This window comes from Schistocerca gregaria, chromosome 5 (assembly GCF_023897955.1).
Source record: "Schistocerca gregaria isolate iqSchGreg1 chromosome 5, iqSchGreg1.2, whole genome shotgun sequence".
Classification (NCBI taxonomy): Eukaryota; Metazoa; Arthropoda; class Insecta; order Orthoptera; family Acrididae; genus Schistocerca; species Schistocerca gregaria.
The window spans coordinates 631,479,782-631,497,571 of NC_064924.1; the positions used below are offsets into that span (position 1 = coordinate 631,479,782).

Here is a 17,790-nt window from a genome sequence, read left to right on the forward strand (position 1 = left end):
TCCATCAGAACAAAAAATATTTCCAAAGGCCATCTTCTCGTAATTCTTGCTACAGAATAGGAGGCACACATTTGATAAACATTGTTAACTCCTCCTTTTGTGGCATTATAGTCCATAATGATTTCAGGCTTGTTAGTTTCTTTACTGATAGCTCCAGTATCATGCATCGTAGATAGGAGAATCATGGCTTTATTCTTTTTAGGTACGTAGGACACCAAAGTAAAATTTTTTGGTACCCAACGAAAGACGAATTTTATACTCCATCTTCCTTTTTCAGGAATTCTGGCAGAATCTCACATTTGTTTTTCCTCATTTTTCCAATGCATCTGAGTTTCCTGGTCAGTAAGGAGAGTGCTAGTGCATAACTGGTATTCCAGTTATCCATAGCCACTTTCCTACTGCTTTCTTAAATATGACTGCTGACCACAATAGATCTCAAAGTGTAAAAAGTTTTCACATCACAGAGACCAAACATCTTTATTCCATATTTCGCCGGTTTATTTGAGACTTACTGGAAGAAGTTACAGCATCCTCTAAATGCTTTTCATCCACAGTTATGAATTCGCTCACGCTCTAACTGTTTTTGCAGTTTCCAATAAACTCGTCACGAATTGTTCTAATAGCAGCTAACTTGTCCATTTCTTGTCTTGATTGTCGTGTTCTTTTATCATCAAATCTGAGACACTGTAATAGGAACAGAAAATGCATGGAGCTCATCACAGCTCTAAGTATCTGCACACCTAATCCATCAGTTGTCCAAAGTTCATTCACATTTGTATGGTTAGCCTTCTTCATTCCTAAGATATAGATCAATCCAAACATCATTATTTCATCTCTCACTGTGTCTTTGGCATCGTTTTCTTTCACATAATTTACACTAGTCTTTTTATGTGGAATAGACATGTTAGTACATTTGACAACCTCATCAATCATGTCAATGCTGATTATTTTAGTGAATGCACTTATATCATCCTTGACATCCCTGGCTATGGGTCCGGGAAGTATCTTGACAGTATTCTTACATTTTGTCTTTGTTGTGGCTATACTGCAAGATTTCTTCCCCTTACATGTTTTATCCTTTCCAATATAATACTTGTCATTTGAAACAGATTCGACATCACTTTTTTCAGCTTCAGAGGCATGTTCTTGCTCACTTGTTGAATCGTGGTCACTCTGTGTGATCACTTATTCTTCTTCTTCTTCTTCTTCTTCTTCTTCCTCGTCTTCACAATCATCAAACTCTAAATTTCATACCAGAAAAGATGGATCCTCATTGAGTAGCCACTCAACCTTAGCATCATTAAGGCATCTTTTAGTCCTATAAAAGGAAAAAAATTACAAAATATGTAAAACAATTAAGTACTATAATGTAACGGTTTTGTACAGCACATAAAATGGAAATAAAATAGTTACTGGTATCGGACATCACAGGCACACGTTGTACTTTGTGCACCAACTATGCACAGGCAGACATAATTGTCTTCTTGACTAGAAGAGTACAAGGGCAATTGCAGAAGAGGGGAGATCAACAGATCAGCTGTTGAGGAACATGCTTTGCAGCCAGGAGACCACCACATTCATTTTGACAGAACTCAGTCTTCCACCGTGCGGTGATAGCAACAGCGGATGACAGCAGTTGATAGTGCACTCACATATTCAAAATATGTGACGACATGTCATTGCATGGAAGCAAGCAGAAGGTTTCAAGGTGGAATCCATTCGGCCATAGCATAATAGCCTGGAACATTTTATTAATTGTGGCATTTCCGGTTGTGAAAGTTTACATTTTACAATTAATAATGAAAAGAGATGAGAAAAGAAAAAAAATTATCCTCTAGCATGGCATAAATACTAGTAGGATAATATGACGTTGCTCTATTACATGAGGTAACACATTTTATTAACATCACCACCTAAAAGTGAACTGCTTCTAGGATGTAGTATCTATAAATTGTCAAGTACATGAAATACCATTTCAAAACTAATCACTCGGACCTCACTGATATTGTTCCACAGAAGATGATTGGTCATCTGATTCAAAACAGTGAATCAGTGTTGCCTGATTGTGTGTTATTACCTTTGCCATAGGATAACATTTGATACCAGTTATCAATGTTACTTCAGTTGGCCGTGTACGGAACAGTGTTTTATGAGTGCATAGCTTGCAAAGCTAGTTGGAAAGGTTGCAGCAAACACACAAACATTCATTGAATTTTCTCACATTGAGAAATCAGGAGTAGTGATCTGTTTTACTTGCTAAAAACTTTCCCAAGCCAAGATCACATAAATATTTCTTCATTTAAAACAGCTAGTTTCATACACTTTGCTGTCATTGGAATATATCTTGTATCATAAGTTATGTCATAATAATTAATATAAAAGTTTCTTGTTTGGCATTACGAGAAACAGAAATGGAACTGTTGTACCTTTTTATGTTGGCTAAAGTGGATCTTCAATGATTATAACATCTGACGTAAAAGGATATGCTTTTTGCATTTTATTATACTGTGATTTTTATGCATAACAATCATCTGTGTGTACTGCATATGTGGACATGGTCATGTATACAAGGACCTTTTTGATTTTAAATGTTTTATTTATGATAAACCTTTGTGTAATGCGCTACATTTTAGCTACTAGGTTTCAACTCAGAATGGACACATTTTATGATAAAAAGTATGTAAATATACAATTCCATTTCTGTTTCTTGTATTAATGCCAAACAAAAAGCTTTTATCTCAAATATTACATCATAACTTATGATATGAGATATATTCCACATCTATGCACTATTTTACAGATCTGAAGATGAAAGCAAAGTCTGTCAAAACTCGTTGTTGTAAATAAAGAAATATTTATGTGATCTTGGCTTTAGAAAGCTTTTTCCCAAGAAACAGTTGTCACTTTTTGCTTCAGAGAAACCTTAAAATAGGACAGTTAGAGTTTTGTTCCTTCACTTCTAATTTTAAGCTGCTTACTGCCTATTATAGTTCCCATCTTTTCTGGGTCTTCCAGAGTACTGTTCTTCTTTTGGTTTGTATTTCTTTATTTTTATAGCTAATCTTTAGGGATCCAGTTATTGTAGATATTTGGTACACTTTTTATTATTTTCTACTATTTTTTCCATGTATCTGCTCATGTTCAGTTGATTTCTGATATAAAATTTCCAATTCTGTCTGCACTTTTACTTCCTTTGATACTTCTTGGAAACTTCATGTCCATACTGTGGGTATGCATTTCTTGCTTCTTGTTAACTGCCCATATTTCACTTCCATATTGTAGTGTTGGTAGAACAACAGTCTTAGCAAATTGTAAAACATACACAATTAAGGTTTTATAATTGTTTTGTGAATGTTACTTGACTTATTTCCTTTATTTTATATGTCTTTTGTCATAATAATACATTATAAGAGCACAGCAAAGATAACTGAGGTGTTTGACATTTTTATTATTTTTTTATAAAATTTTAGTGCAGAGATAAAAAAAAAACAATGGCTTTTACTAATAAATACCCAACTCTGACTGGTTGTTATCTGTCAGAGTTGGGTGTCTGCCTGGAAAAGTCATAGTTTTAGCTCTCTGCATTAAAATTTTCGGGTTATGTGTATACTATAACACACTTTATTCAATTCATGAACACCTATCAGTTTTTTTCTTGCCTTCCTGGAAATCAGTGAAAGACAATCAGCGTAATACTGAATGATGATTCAGCTGTTTATCCCAGTGTTTAGTTTATCATGCAAAATGTGGATAGGAAAAAGTTTCTGGTTTTTATGTAGAACTATTTATTAATCTCCTAGTCACAAACCTTAGTACTGAACTCTCAAAACACCCACTTCAACAACAGACTTGTTTTTTTTCATTGAGTATTGTTTCTCCGTGGACATACAAAACTGCTGTCCAGTATTTGGCTTCTCCGCTGCGTCAGAGCAGGAAAACCCTTAAACCCAGTCTCGACAGCAGGAAAACCCTTAAACCCGGTCTCGACAGCAGGAAAACCCTTAAGGGGACTACACCCTGCCTATCTAACCCATGTTAATTTAGGCAAGTATTTGACCCATTTCTGAAAAAAGTATTTGCTGCAGGACCTTAATATTTTTGCTGTATGTTACATGATGCCAATAGAGTCAACTGTACTAAAATCTACTTTATCCATTTTATAGTTTTTAAAATACTTTTTTAAATTTATTAACAAAAAATTAATATTTTTTGTTAATGGGGGAATATTAATGAATGTAGTACCAGAGGGGGATTTTTATGTTATGCAGAGTCTCTGAAAATTTCATTCATTTATCAGTGATAGTTTCTGATATAATGGGGCATATGTACTGAAAATTTTAGTTTGCGGGTAATTGCTTCAAAGAAAAAACTTTTGAAATTTGTTACTTACAGTTAATTAAAACTGTCCTGCCTATGATGGCCCTTCTTTGGCCTCTAGCAGGTCTTTCAGCTTCTTTTTCACCTTCATGGATGTTTGTCTTGCTTTCTTGGCCATATTAGATGCATACCTATCTGCATCAGCTATCCTCATTTTATCACAGTGTTTCGGCCCAGTGATCATATTTTCACCAGGATTAATTCCCAGCTTTTTCAGTACCCAACACTTTCCAATATTACTGCAATTGAATGTAATAACAGCATCATGAACTCCTAGTTTCATTGTGTGCATGCCTGCAAATACAGTTTTAGGAAGCCGGTTCCAGATTATGCTGTTGAAACATTCATTTGGGTTCTCTCTCTTCCGATGCAGACACTTCCGTAGAAGGTCAAGTCTCTGAAAATAGGTTTAATTGCTCTAATAACAGCAGCAGGAAGAGAATACTGGTGAGAATAAGATTCTCCAGTTGCCTGAGCCTTATTGTATTTGCACCACGAATTTTCTCCTGATGGGCACAATCCACTGACATGGCTTATCATCAGTAGAGAACGTATGGAAGAATATGGCCCAAACATCTCTCTTCAGTGCCTCCAGATTTTCTTTATTTTTCCTAATTGCCTGCCCATAGTATACCTGCAAGTTTTCTATTTCAGTTTCAGTTAACCGACCCTGTGCGGTCAACAATTTTCCATCTTCTAAATTTTTTCCTCTCATATCAACAGTTAGTTTTCTCAGCCTTGTTCCCAAACGTTTTTGAACATGACCTTACACATTCTATTTTGATAATAATGGCATCTCCATATGGCTTAGAGTTCACCACATTGTTGTACACCTTATGGTATACTGTAAGCCTCTTGTTTCTATGGAGTGATGAAATATTTGTTGTACTCCATGGACTTCCATACCACCACTTGTTCCTCTAAAATTAGCCACACAGTTGTGTCCTTTATGTTCATTGACTTTACAACATTTAGACATTATCTCCACATCTAACACTTTACCGGTGTCTACACTCGTGGCAGTCACTACTCCATTCAGAGAAGTATGTCCTCCTTTCTGCCAACTTCCATCAAGTGCAACTGCAATATCCGAACACCCATCATTTTCTTCCACTGCTTTCCTAGCAGCCAGTTTCATGCTTTCCTCACTGACCTCACATACAGCTTTCTCTAGTATTGCAGTCAGTTTTTCAAATTTATTTGGTGGTTGATGTAAGTTCATCACTAAACAAAATGTTCTCCCTGCAGCCATGCCCTTGCCAATGGATCGTAAGGCATAAACTAATCTAGTATTGGTTACATAAGGGCCACTTGCATCCAGTTTTGAAGAACTCATAAATGAAATCACAGCTGAGCATTTATTTATTTATTTACAACCACATTGGAGCACTAAAATAAAACATAATACAACAGAGTCTAAACTTTTCTCAAACGAAATAATTAAGTTTAGGTCTTAGCAGTCAGCAGTTTCTTCGTTTCCCAAAACTTCTTCATTCGCTGTGATCTGGCTACTCGTTCTTCTGCAGATATGACATACTTCTTCCGTTCTGATGGTTTGAATGTCAGCTGTATGTATTTGTTCTTCAGAAGCAGTTTCTCTTCTCTTTGTTGAATTTGGTGTGTGGTAGTGTTCAGTTCATCCAGATCACTTTGTACTTCTTTAAACCAGATGTTTTTGGTTTTACTATTCCAGAAGTAGTCAAAAAGTTGCTTCATGATTCTAGTATTTGGTAGACGAGATATGTGACCGAAAAATGAAGTACTTCTTTTCCACATTGTATCAATAATGGCTTCACTTTCTTTACACACTACTGAATTGGGCAAAAGTCTCCACTGCCCATTAACTTGGTGTTTCTTACTGATAATTGGTTGGAGTATTCTTCTTTCAACTTTCTGCAGCTTGTCAGTTGTTGCTTGGGTATTTAGTCTGAATAGTGTTTCACTAGCATATGTTGCTTCCAGTTTAATAACGGAGGAGTAATGTTGAAATTTAACATTTATTGAGAGAGATTGTTTTTTTTATAGGTTGGCCATGTCGTTCTCTGCACTCGCTGAAGTTTTAATCTTCTACTATCTATTGATGCTCTTTCATTAACATTGCAGGTAATGATCTCACCAAGCTATTTAAACTTTTTTATTACCTTGATTTTTTGATCATTATGGAGTATGATATGGGATGTGTCAGCTGGGAAGCTGGGCATCATTTCTGTTTTCTCAAACGAAATTTGCAATCCGACCTTTGCCGCTAATTGCTCTAGTTGTTTTGTCTGAACCTTTGCTTCATCAATATTGTTTGCTAACAGCGCTAAATCATCTGCAAATGCAAGGCAGTTAAGTTGAATCTTTCTTCCAATCTTAACAGATGGTGGACATATCTTGTTCCTTTCATGTATGATTTTCTCCAGCACACAATTGAACAATAATGAAGACAATCCATCACCTTGTGGAAGGCCAGTATGAATCTCAAAAGGTTCAGAGAATTCTTTTCTGAACCTTACTCTAGCTTTAGTATTTTGATGGGTGACTGCAGTGAGGTTGACAAGTTTCTGATGTAAACCAAATTCTTTAAGAATTGACAATAGAGATTCACAATGGATACTATCATAGGCTTTTTAAAATCGACAAAGGTGGTCACTAGTTTCTTGTCCCTGACCCTTTGATGTTTCATTATCCATTTGAGACTCATAATTTGATCAGGACAGCTTCATCCTGGACAAAAGCCTCCTTGATATTTGCCTAGTTCACCATCAAGTTGTTCACGAATTCTGAAAACAGAACCTTGGAAAAATTTTTGTAAGTAATATCCAGCAGGGATATACCCCTATAATTATTTGGATCCAATCGATCTCCTTTTTTGTGTAGTGGATGGATTATTGCAACATTCCATTCCTCTGGTAACTTCTCAGTATTCCAAATGTCAGTAAGATGTTTGTATAAGTTCAGAATAATTTGTACATTTGCATATTTCCAAAGTTCTGCCACTAGTTGGTTCTCACTTGCTGCTTTATAATTCCAAGTGAGTTAATCGCTGCTTGTACTTCATCTGGATGTGATGGTATAACTTTTTCTAAATGCGTTTTGTTTCTTGGATAGGGGTCGAATTCCAAATGATGAAGTAATTGTTATGTGCAACCTTTCTGTTTGTATCCTTCATCATAAGAGTAGGTGGAGTGTATTTTTACTGGTACTGTTGGAATGTCTGATAGTAATTTCTTGTCTTGTGGCGATTGAAAGCATCCTCGATAGATTTTAGTGAGTCCTTATGAATTGCCTTTTGACTCTTCTAATTTCTTTGACGGTTGATTGTCAGGCATTTATTAATTCCTCCCTGGAGCTTTCAGTCCTCTTTTGTTGGTCATTTAACCAAGCCTTATTTCTACATTAAATCACTACATCACATTCCTCATTCCACCAAGTGTGTTTCTTGCGTTTCCATATAGGAGCTACTTCAGCCAAGGCTTTTAATCAATATTAATAATATAACTAGGGTCATATGTTCTCTTTGTATCTAACTTTTGTGGTTTGTTTTTTCTTTTAGATATCAGTTTGATTTTAATTTTTGAAATGTAGTGGTCTGAATCAACATCGATGCCACGCAGCACTTTAACATTATAGATTTCCTTATGGAATTTCTGATCCATGGCCACTTGATCTATATGGAACTCTCCTAGCTTGACGTTAGGACATTTCCGTGTCATTAACTTATATGATCTTCTCTTAAACCTGGTTGTCTTCAGAACCAATCCATTTGTAGTACAAAATTCAATTAATCATTCCCCGTTCTTGTTTGTAAGTTTATGTGCTGGCCATTGCCCCACCACACCTCGAAATTTCTTCTCTCATCCTATCTTTGCATTTCAGTCTCCAAGCAGAATTTTAGTGTTAGTTTCTGGTATGGTCCTTACTAGTTGATAAAGTTCATCCCAGAATTTTTCCGTTCCATCCTTGTCAGTTCTATTTTTAACATTAGTTGGAGCATGAATATTTATCAGTGTGTATGTTTTGTTCTCCACCTTAATTGTTAACAATGCCATTCTTGAGGAACTGGATGAAAAATTCTCAGTGGAATCCAATATTCTATTGTGTACCAAGAAACCCACACCGAATTGGGGAAGATTTTCTATTACCCTTTCTCCTGGTGGTCCCTTATAAAGTCAATATCCTCCTGATTCGATCGTGTCCTAGTCAGTATTGTGTAACTCTTGTGCAGGGCTGTGATAACTATGTTCTGTTGATCTAAGACATCTGTTAAATGTTTCAATTTACCAACTTTCCTTAAAGAATTAACATTTACTGTTGCAAAATATGAAAATCTTCCTGGTTTGTTAAATTTTAGCACCTTCTTATGTGGAATGTGTTGCATGTTTGTTTGTTCATTCAGTGTATCACTAGGCACTCCGACTCTCCTTTGTCCACTGTGACACCCCACCATATCCGAATGGTGTCTTCGCCTGGGTAATCTCGTTGTGACTGTCGAAACTGGTGGATTCTTTCAATAGAAGGCTCCTCATATTTGTTTGATTATCTGATCAATGATCAAGTGTCTGACCAGGGTCAGGATTTACAATTCCAGATGTGATCTGGAAGGGTGATGGGTGAATTATGGATGGTGAAAAATGAGATTGATGGGATGTGTGTTTGGTCTGTGAGAGCTATTTTATTTTGCTCAAGTCTGCCAGAACGCTGGTGAGGACCCCCCTATCCGCCATCTGGGATGCACCACATAGGAGTATACCTCTCCTCCTATTACGACACCGTAACAGGTTCGTGGCACTGAGCATTTAGTGTTAATTAAATCCAAAGCAATTGCTAGGCCTTTTCTCCCACTGGCACTCTCACAAATTTTCACACACTGTGACTCACCGCACGGTCTACATTGTACATATTTAGAAATTACATCTGATAATATTCTCAAATTTATAATAATGTTATTGCACACCTTGTCACTTACAGTAAATTTGTTGTAACTCTCTTGAAATGGTGAGAGCTTCTTTGATGATGCACTTGTTGAAGAATTACAATTAGAAATGTTGTTGCCAGGTGACATAACCTCTTGTACAGAAAGCTTTCTAAACTTGTTTTCTCGAAATTGTTGTTTCTTGAAAATGCCTTTACATTTAGTCATCTTCAATAAACACAACAAAACACACATAATCAAGCACTGCAAACATTAGTATAACAACTATTCGCAATCTCACTTGAACAAAACTAATTGCGTGTTTGAAAGCGTGTTCTTTACAAACAGCAGAAACAAAAGAATGCTGACCGTTGAATTCCAAGGATAGCCAACACACTCGGGGGGGGGGGGGGGGGGGGGGGTATGTAACGTGCAGTGTAGGGGATATAAAGATGTAAAATATATGCAGAAAAGTGTGCATGGCACATAAACACGCCTTGACTGACATCTCTGCCCGAACTCTTTGCCTTTACAAATGTCTGCTTGTGTGTGTGTGTGTGTGTGTGTGTGTGTGTGTGTGTGTGTGTGTGTGTGTGTGTGTGTGTGTGTCTGTGCGCTAGTGTACTGCTGTCCTTTTTTCCCCCTAAGGTAAGTCTTTCCGCTCCCGGGATTGGAATGACTCCTTACCCTCTCCCTTAAAACCCACATCGTTTCGTCTTTCCCTCTCCTTCCCTCTTTCCTGAAGAAGCAACCATTGGTTGCGAAAGCTAGAATTTTGTGTGTATGTTTGTGTTTGTTTGTGTGTCTATCGACCTGCCAGCACTTTTGTTTGGTAAGTCCCATCATCTTTGTTTTCAGATATATTTTTCCCACGTGGAATGTTTCATATAATGTGTGTGTGTGTGTGTGTGTGTGTGTGTGTGTGTGTGTGTGTGTGTGTGTGTGTGTGTGTGTTATTTTGCCATGAACAGACCCTGAAATTTATACATCAACTTCCTTTGGCTTCTTAGTGGCTTGATAAACAACAAATGCTTTGTGAACTGTAATATTTAGAAGCCTTCTAAATATAGTTGCACACCACTTTACACGTTTCTTTCTTTCCACAAAGACAGTTAGTAGTTTAATTTCTTCAGACTGACTTTGTTTCCAACAAAGATCTTATTGGTGTGTCAGTATGGATGTCCCCCCACATAGCCGACAAAGCAGTTTTACTTCTTAAATGATGGTAAAGCAGTACAGTTTTATGTGGAGGTCTGCAGCTGGTGAGTATGTGGTCGGGTTACTGCCAGTGTGAACTCTAAGGAAGTGTGAGTATGTACTGTTGTTCCCAGGATGAAGGGTTAATTTGATCAGTACCAGTTCCCTACCCACCTTTCCATCATTTTAAGCCACCATCAGTTCTGTATCAGCATGATCGAATCCTTACACTACTTTTTATTAATATGTTTGCATTAAAGTTCTTGTATACTTTCATCATACCAAAAGTCTTATAATGTGTTATCCAGTCTTGTTTTTGTTGTTATTTGACTGGACAGTTTCTCTTTCTCTCGTGTCTAATGCTTTAAGAGCTTTCTAAGCTATCATTTGATGTCCATGTATGCAATTTTATATGTTAACTAATATATCACTCCCAAGTGTTTTGGTGGGGTCGTAGATTATCATCTGTACAGTTGAAAGGTATTTTTTATAAGCTGCTTGTTTCTCTGAAATTGCCGCTTTGATTTCCTCTGTCATAATTTTTAGTCGTGGTTTTCTAGTATTTATTTTTCTTTTGTATTGGTTCATTTGCTATCTTTTTAACTTTAGAGTTAAATATTACAAAATTTTAAAAGTGGAGATGGGAACAGATGCAACGGATCTCAATGAAACTGCAAAATCAAAGACCAGTAGGCCTGAAAACAAACTGTTGTTGGCTCTCTTTCTAAGATCCTGTCTCAGCTTGTTTATTTGTGTTGGTTATTTTATTCTTTTGCTGTATTCTCTAATTTAACATAGTGCTTGTTGACTATTTCTCTGAGCAGCTGCTTTATATTACAGTAATTCTATTTGTTGACTGGAGATGGATCATTTAATATTTCATATACATAAAAATTATTTGTTGATTTGAGTGGTTATGGGTAAATACATTAGAAGCAGTTACTGGGACAAAAAGTCATATTGGCTGTAGTTCATAGTGCTTTGATAGCAACAAATTTCTTTATCATGTTCATTTTCAAATTAGGTGTGAAATGATTGTCGATAGATATCTGGGATGACCTCATATACTTTTCTGTGTGTTTGGGTTTTGCATCTGTGCGGCATATTATGTCTTCAACACATCAGTCAATATATTATTTTGGTTTCCCTGTTGCAGCAAAAAAAAATTGTTCTTGATGGGATTGAGGAAGATATTGGCTAGAGTCCACTGATTGATGGTCTCATTGGGATTCTTTCCTGTTTTAGGTAGAAATCATTGTTGAAAATGAATTAATTTTTTGTTGTTAGATTTAGTGATTATCAAACAGTTTATGTGTATCTGCTTCATTACTTATTATTTTATTATTCTCTGTGTTGGTTGTTACTCAAATTTCATTTGTTAGTGTGAGTGAACATAATGGCAAAGATTACCAGTGACCTACCTTTTTTTATTGTGTTGCTCAAATTTTTACTATTTCTGCATGTATGAAGTTCTGTAGTAGTATGAGAGTATGTTTTGTGGTTTGGTGGTGGATATATGATTCTGACGACATTGTTTTTAATATTAGACCTTGCTGAGTTTTACTAAGCTGTTTAATCCAGGTGTTCTTAGACTCGTTACATTTTGTCTGTTCATGTGTAAAGAAGTCAGGAATTACTGCATGCCCCTCCAGTAATTTTGGTTGTGTTGTTGGATAATTCAGTCATCTTTCTGTTTTCCAGGAAGGTCAGTGTTTTTTGTTGTTGTAGTTTGTCAGTGTCACATTACATTTCATTTCCTTTCCTTTGTGATGGATGCTTTATGGTGTTTACATTATTTACAAATATTTTTGAAATTATTTTATCATCAATGGGTTTCTTTTAAGTGCCTGCTTAAGTTTGTTTTCTGTATTCAAGTTTTGTTTATTATAGTGCCTGGTTAAGTTGCACTGAAGTGAACACTACAGTCCCTGTTATTGTGCTCTACACACATTCTCTAGTGATATATTCTTGTGGAATCTAATAGCGATGTTGTTGCTACTTTTGTGCTAAGTTTTGTATTTATAAAAACTATTTTTAAATTCAAATTATGACTGGTTATTATTAACTGAAATACAACACATGTTTCTATACAGACCATGTTCATATAAGACTGCTGACACAAAGGTTTCTGATTACGTCAAGCTAATGGAAGCTATTCGAAGTGTGAGCCCGCATCCAGACACCAGAGATCAGTGATTATCATTGTTTCCTGCTGTGTTCCTAGTACCACTACTTTTGTGCCATGTGGAGTTTATATGCCACTTGCAGTGACTGTATTTATAACAAACAGAAAATTAATTTTACAACTATCACCTGCCCCATTCATAAAGTATAACAAAAGTCTTCTATTTTTTCTAACTTCACCTCACTATGTTCTTAGTTTGGGTCAGTACTACTACAGAAATTAAAATTATGTGATTTAGTATTAACATTTAATCATAATACATGTAGGTGTTATGATGGTTCTCTCGTGTAAACCTCTCCTCCAAGGAATAAGCAAAGCATCTGACTAATTGCAGAAATGATGGTACAATTTACAAACAATATTCTCTCAACAGTACTAGATATGTTTATTTGGTCTGGAATTTCTTAGAAAAACATTTTAATCAAAATGTTATGAGGCCTTATATAAAAAGTTTTGTTTACTTTTTTATTATTTTATTTCAGTTTGTTCGCAGAAACAGTTGTTCTGTTTTTAGTTTCATACTTGTCACCCTACCCTATCTTCCCCAAATGCATTGTAAACTCTCTTATAGTCTTATCTTGTGCAGATACATTATTTAAATAAATTATACAAGCTCATTCAGGGCCTTGTCTCCTCAGAGATGCTGCCAGACTATATTGTGCCAGACTATCTTGTGCTTATCTCTTTAGCTCTGTATAATGAACTAAGTAAGGCAGTGGAGTGGTAAGACATTGGAGTTGTATTTGGGATGTTGGTGGCCCAAGTATCCATCTGGCCATCCAGATTTATATTTCCTGTAATGTCCCCGAATTGCTTAAGGTGAATGCTGAGATGGTTCCCACAAAAGGGCAAAGCCTATTTCTTTACCAACCTCATGTTTAAGTTCAGTGTCTAATGCGTAATGACATTGTCATGGCTGGTGTGTTTAATCCTAATCTTCCTTTTTCTGTGTACCTTCATCTATATATCTACATCTATACCCAACAAACCATTGGGAAGTTCACGGTAGAGGGCACTTCCCATTGCACCAATTAGTAGGGCTTTGTGCTATTTAATTCACATGTGGTTCACAGGAAGAATGATTGCTTGAACTTCCAATTATTTAAACCTGCTTACTGCATTCAATTCTTTGTCTCTGCAATTTCCACACTCCATACATCATCCATTGCCCAGTTTACTATTTCTTGATGTACCATTACTTGTCTTATCCATGTCTCTCTTCTTTCAGTCAAGTTTTGTTGCAGTGCGTTTTCATTGGATATATTGACCTGTAAGCCTTCTACTGTAACACCACACTTTAAAAGCTTATATTTTTCTTCTTGTCTGTATTTTAAATCGTTCACTTCCCATATAAGGCTAAACTCCAGCCAAATCCTTTCAGAAAATAATTTTCGACACTCAGATTTATATTTGATGCTAACATATTTCTATTCTCCAGGAAAGCTTTTGTTGCTATCCTACTGTACAGGGTCAAAATTTAAACATTACACACTTCCTCCAGTTCAGGCTAATTGATCAAATAAAGTTGGTCCTTCTGCATTAGGTTATGTCTAGGGTTGGTCTTAAGCGGTTTATAAAAGCACCTTTTGTTCATCAGCGCTTTGTGAGAAAACATCAATAAACCCATGATTTTTGGGTGCAAAAAGTACTAATTGTGGTAATGGCCACTTCGATTTCCATACATGGCAAATTGCTGAAATTTTTTGCATATTTTCTTACGGTGATGTTTTTGGAGGTCCATGGAACATTTTTCGATATCATTATGCATTACCGAGATCCAGAGGTTCAAAGACACCATACTTATGCATGTAGTATCCAGTCTGAGGTGTAAAAGTAGTTTTAGCTGATGTAAAGAACACATGGCGAGGGTTCTAGGGTTCATTGCAAAGGTTCTGAGGGCATCAAAGTATGTTTTTAGTCACCTTTTTTGATCCCCAGTACAACTGTGATGCACTGTCTCTGTGTAATGGACACTTCACGCCTATATGGGCCGCCTTGACATGGAAATTATTCAATGATGCTGCCGGGCAGCATAAGAAACTTAAAAAAATTATTTTGTCATAAGAAATTCTGTGTACTGTACGTGTAACCTAAAACTGTTGTGTATTTTTATGTAAAGTAGGGTAAAGTGAACCTACATTGGTTGGAAGACAATATTGTGTTAATCGTATGATTACTTATTTGTTGTTTATACATGTCAAAGTAAATAGATAAACTGTCAAAACGTAACTGATGTACTGACTTCATTTTATATAAGCAGTACACTCTCCTGTTACAGGGAAAAGAAGGGAACCAGCTGAAAAATGCTCCTGTTGGAGCACAAAAAGGTGAATATGCTCCTTATTAAAAGACTTTGACAGAAAAGTAGGGAACCATTGCCTCAATTCTCATTCTGCCTTCCTCGCCAAAAATTTTTGCATGCAAATATATTTACACTTTTGTGTGCTGATAGTGACAGATAGACAGCGGCAGTGGAAGAGAGAGGAGACAGTGACAGTGCCTGTGTGTGTGTGTGTGTGTGTGTGTGTGTGTGTGTGTGTGTGTGTGTGAGAGAGAGAGAGAGAGAGAGAGAGAGAGAGAGAGAGAGAGAGAGAGAGATGGAACAATGGAAAATCCAGGATGCACTAATGACAATAGTATGAAAATTGCTATTCACCATACAGTGGAGGTGTTGAGTCACAGAAAGGCAAAACAAAAAGACTACTAAACATGTAAACATTCGGCCAGAAGCCCTTTTTCTGAAGTAGACAAAACAAACAAAAACAAACACACACACACACACACACACACACACACACACACACACACACACACACACACACAGGTGTGCCGAGTGTGGTCATGTGCATTTGTGCGCCTTATCTATTTCAGAAAAAGCCCTTGTACTCAAATCCTTGTGTGTTAAGTAGTCGAATGTTGTGCCTGTCTGTAACTCAACACCTCCGCTACATAGTGAATAGCAATCTATGTCAAAATATTGCCAGAAAGAGAGATGAATGAAGACAATAGCAGTAGGACCGAAAGAGATAGGAGATAGCGATGGTTGTTGAGAGACAGTGACAGTGAAAGAGAAAGAGAAATGGATTGAGATAGTAGAAGTGAGAGCAAAGGAGAGTGGAGGTAGTGGAAATGAAAAATAGAGATGAGTGGAGACCATGCATAGGCTTGGGAGTCTCGACCACCCACAGATGGGTGAACTTTAAACATGAAGAAATTTGCTCTTTTTCCTCCATCCCTGACATCCACTTTTTAAAGTTTCCCAATCTAGGGCTGAGAACCCTGAGCAAACCATCCCAAGGACATGTGTGGAGAAGAGAGATTGGTGGCTGAAGAGAGAGACAGCAGACTGTATGTGAGAAAGAGAGAGACAGTGGTAATGGGAAGGAAAAAGAATGGGACGAACACAATGGCAGTGGGACAGAGAGGCAATGAAAGTGGCATAGAAGGAGACAGTGGTAGGGTAGAGTGAGAAAAATGGATGAAGACAGTGACAGTGGGAGGGGGAGAGACAGACACTGGAAAGTAACAATGGGATAAAAAGGAGCTAGACTAGGCAGTGAGAGGGAGATGCTGAGTATGAAAACTTCACTACAATGAGAGACTGGATAAAAGAAAATGTTCTGCATTAAAAGAGCATGAATATGTTCGCATGCCGAAAGTTTTGATGAGGAAGATGGAATGAGGATTGATGCAGCTGGTTTCCCACTTCTCAGTCATTTAAAGAGGAACTTATCCCTCTTTGTTGTGCTCCATCAAGAGCATTTTTCAGCTGCCATTACTGATTCAGCTGTTTATATTCCACAAAAGATCTCTTGTATTAACACTAATAATTTGTGCATGCCCATATTTTGTTTGTTTCCATCACATTTCTGCATATGTCAAGTTTTGTTACTAATTGCAATGCTAAAAAACATAAGGAAGTTCTTAAATAGAATTAAACTGTTTCATAAATGTATTTTAGATACCAGGAATGCTTGTATTTAAAATAATTCCACAGAAAGGTAGTTATGAGCAGACATCATAAAACTATATATTTTATTTTCTTTATGCAGTGGTCAGTGGTCCAAATGTTGGTGATATGTTTATTTGGATGCCGAAAGAGCACTTGTATGTGTTGGTCTACTTAGTCACTGTAATGCACAGTATGCAGGCGGGCTACATGGACAAGGCACAGAAATATACAGACAAGGCTCTGATGCAGATTGAAAAACTTAAGAGTAAGTAGTTCGATTATATATCTGGAATTATGTAGTAAAATGAGCAATAGTGTGGGTAAGTGACATACTAAAAGTCCAGTGATCTGAGGTTCAACCCCCAGCCAGTACCGGCATTTTTTTCCATCACTTATTGTTTCTTGCACCTCTGGAAATAATTTGTGAATGTGAAAACTGCTGAAGTGCACTTTGGCTTGAAGTCCATGTTAAAGTGTAGGTCCATCTGTCATCTGTGACTGGCTGGATAAGTCAATTAAAAGGTTGGAGGAAAGCAAGGGCGTACCACCACCAGTAGTACCATGCCTTATTGTGATCACTAAGGTGTTCAGTCAGATCAACTTTTGGGTTGACGGCAGTTTTAATACTAAATGAGAACGAAGACTTTCCTCACGAAATTTGAAACTGAGAAAGTTGATGGCCAAGGTGATGTAAGTAGTCAGATGTTTGACCTTTTACACTGTATTTATTTATTCCTCACACGATTTGTTTCGAAAGTTGTCTTCTACCTTCATGTGCATTTAAGGGAAATATTTACATCATTCCCGTAAATGCTTTGATGAGATATATCACCATTGACAGTATTTTAGAGCCACAATGCATGACATCACATCACATTACTCATGTAAATCACCCTTCATGAAGTGAAGTGGTCAAAAGAACAAAGCAGACTCAAGCAAGGTTGCATTTCCTTCTGATAGGCTGTTTGCACAAATATATTTTAGTAGTCATGCACTGTGGTTCCAAAATATTGACAGTGGTGACATTGCTTGTCCCTGCATACATGGGAATAATGTAAATATTTCATCTAAAAACACCTGGAAATGTCGAAAGACTTGGACAAAAGTCCACTTAGTATAACAAATGGCACCTCTCCTCAATAGTGGATAATGTTTTTAAATTTAATTTATTTAATTTTTTGT

The 17,790-nt window shown here is 36.7% G+C and overlaps 1 protein-coding gene across 3 annotated transcripts in view; it reads left to right on the forward strand.

Moving 5' to 3' along the window:
- Positions 1-17,790, forward strand: part of LOC126272207 (MAU2 chromatid cohesion factor homolog) — a 179,790-nt gene that overhangs the window by 94,553 nt on the left and 67,447 nt on the right. For all 3 annotated transcript variants that reach the window (XM_049974889.1, XM_049974890.1, XM_049974891.1), the window contains exon 6: positions 16,709-16,873. In XM_049974889.1, the coding sequence (XP_049830846.1) occupies positions 16,709-16,873 (165 nt within the window). The remainder of the gene's footprint in view (positions 1-16,708; positions 16,874-17,790) is intronic.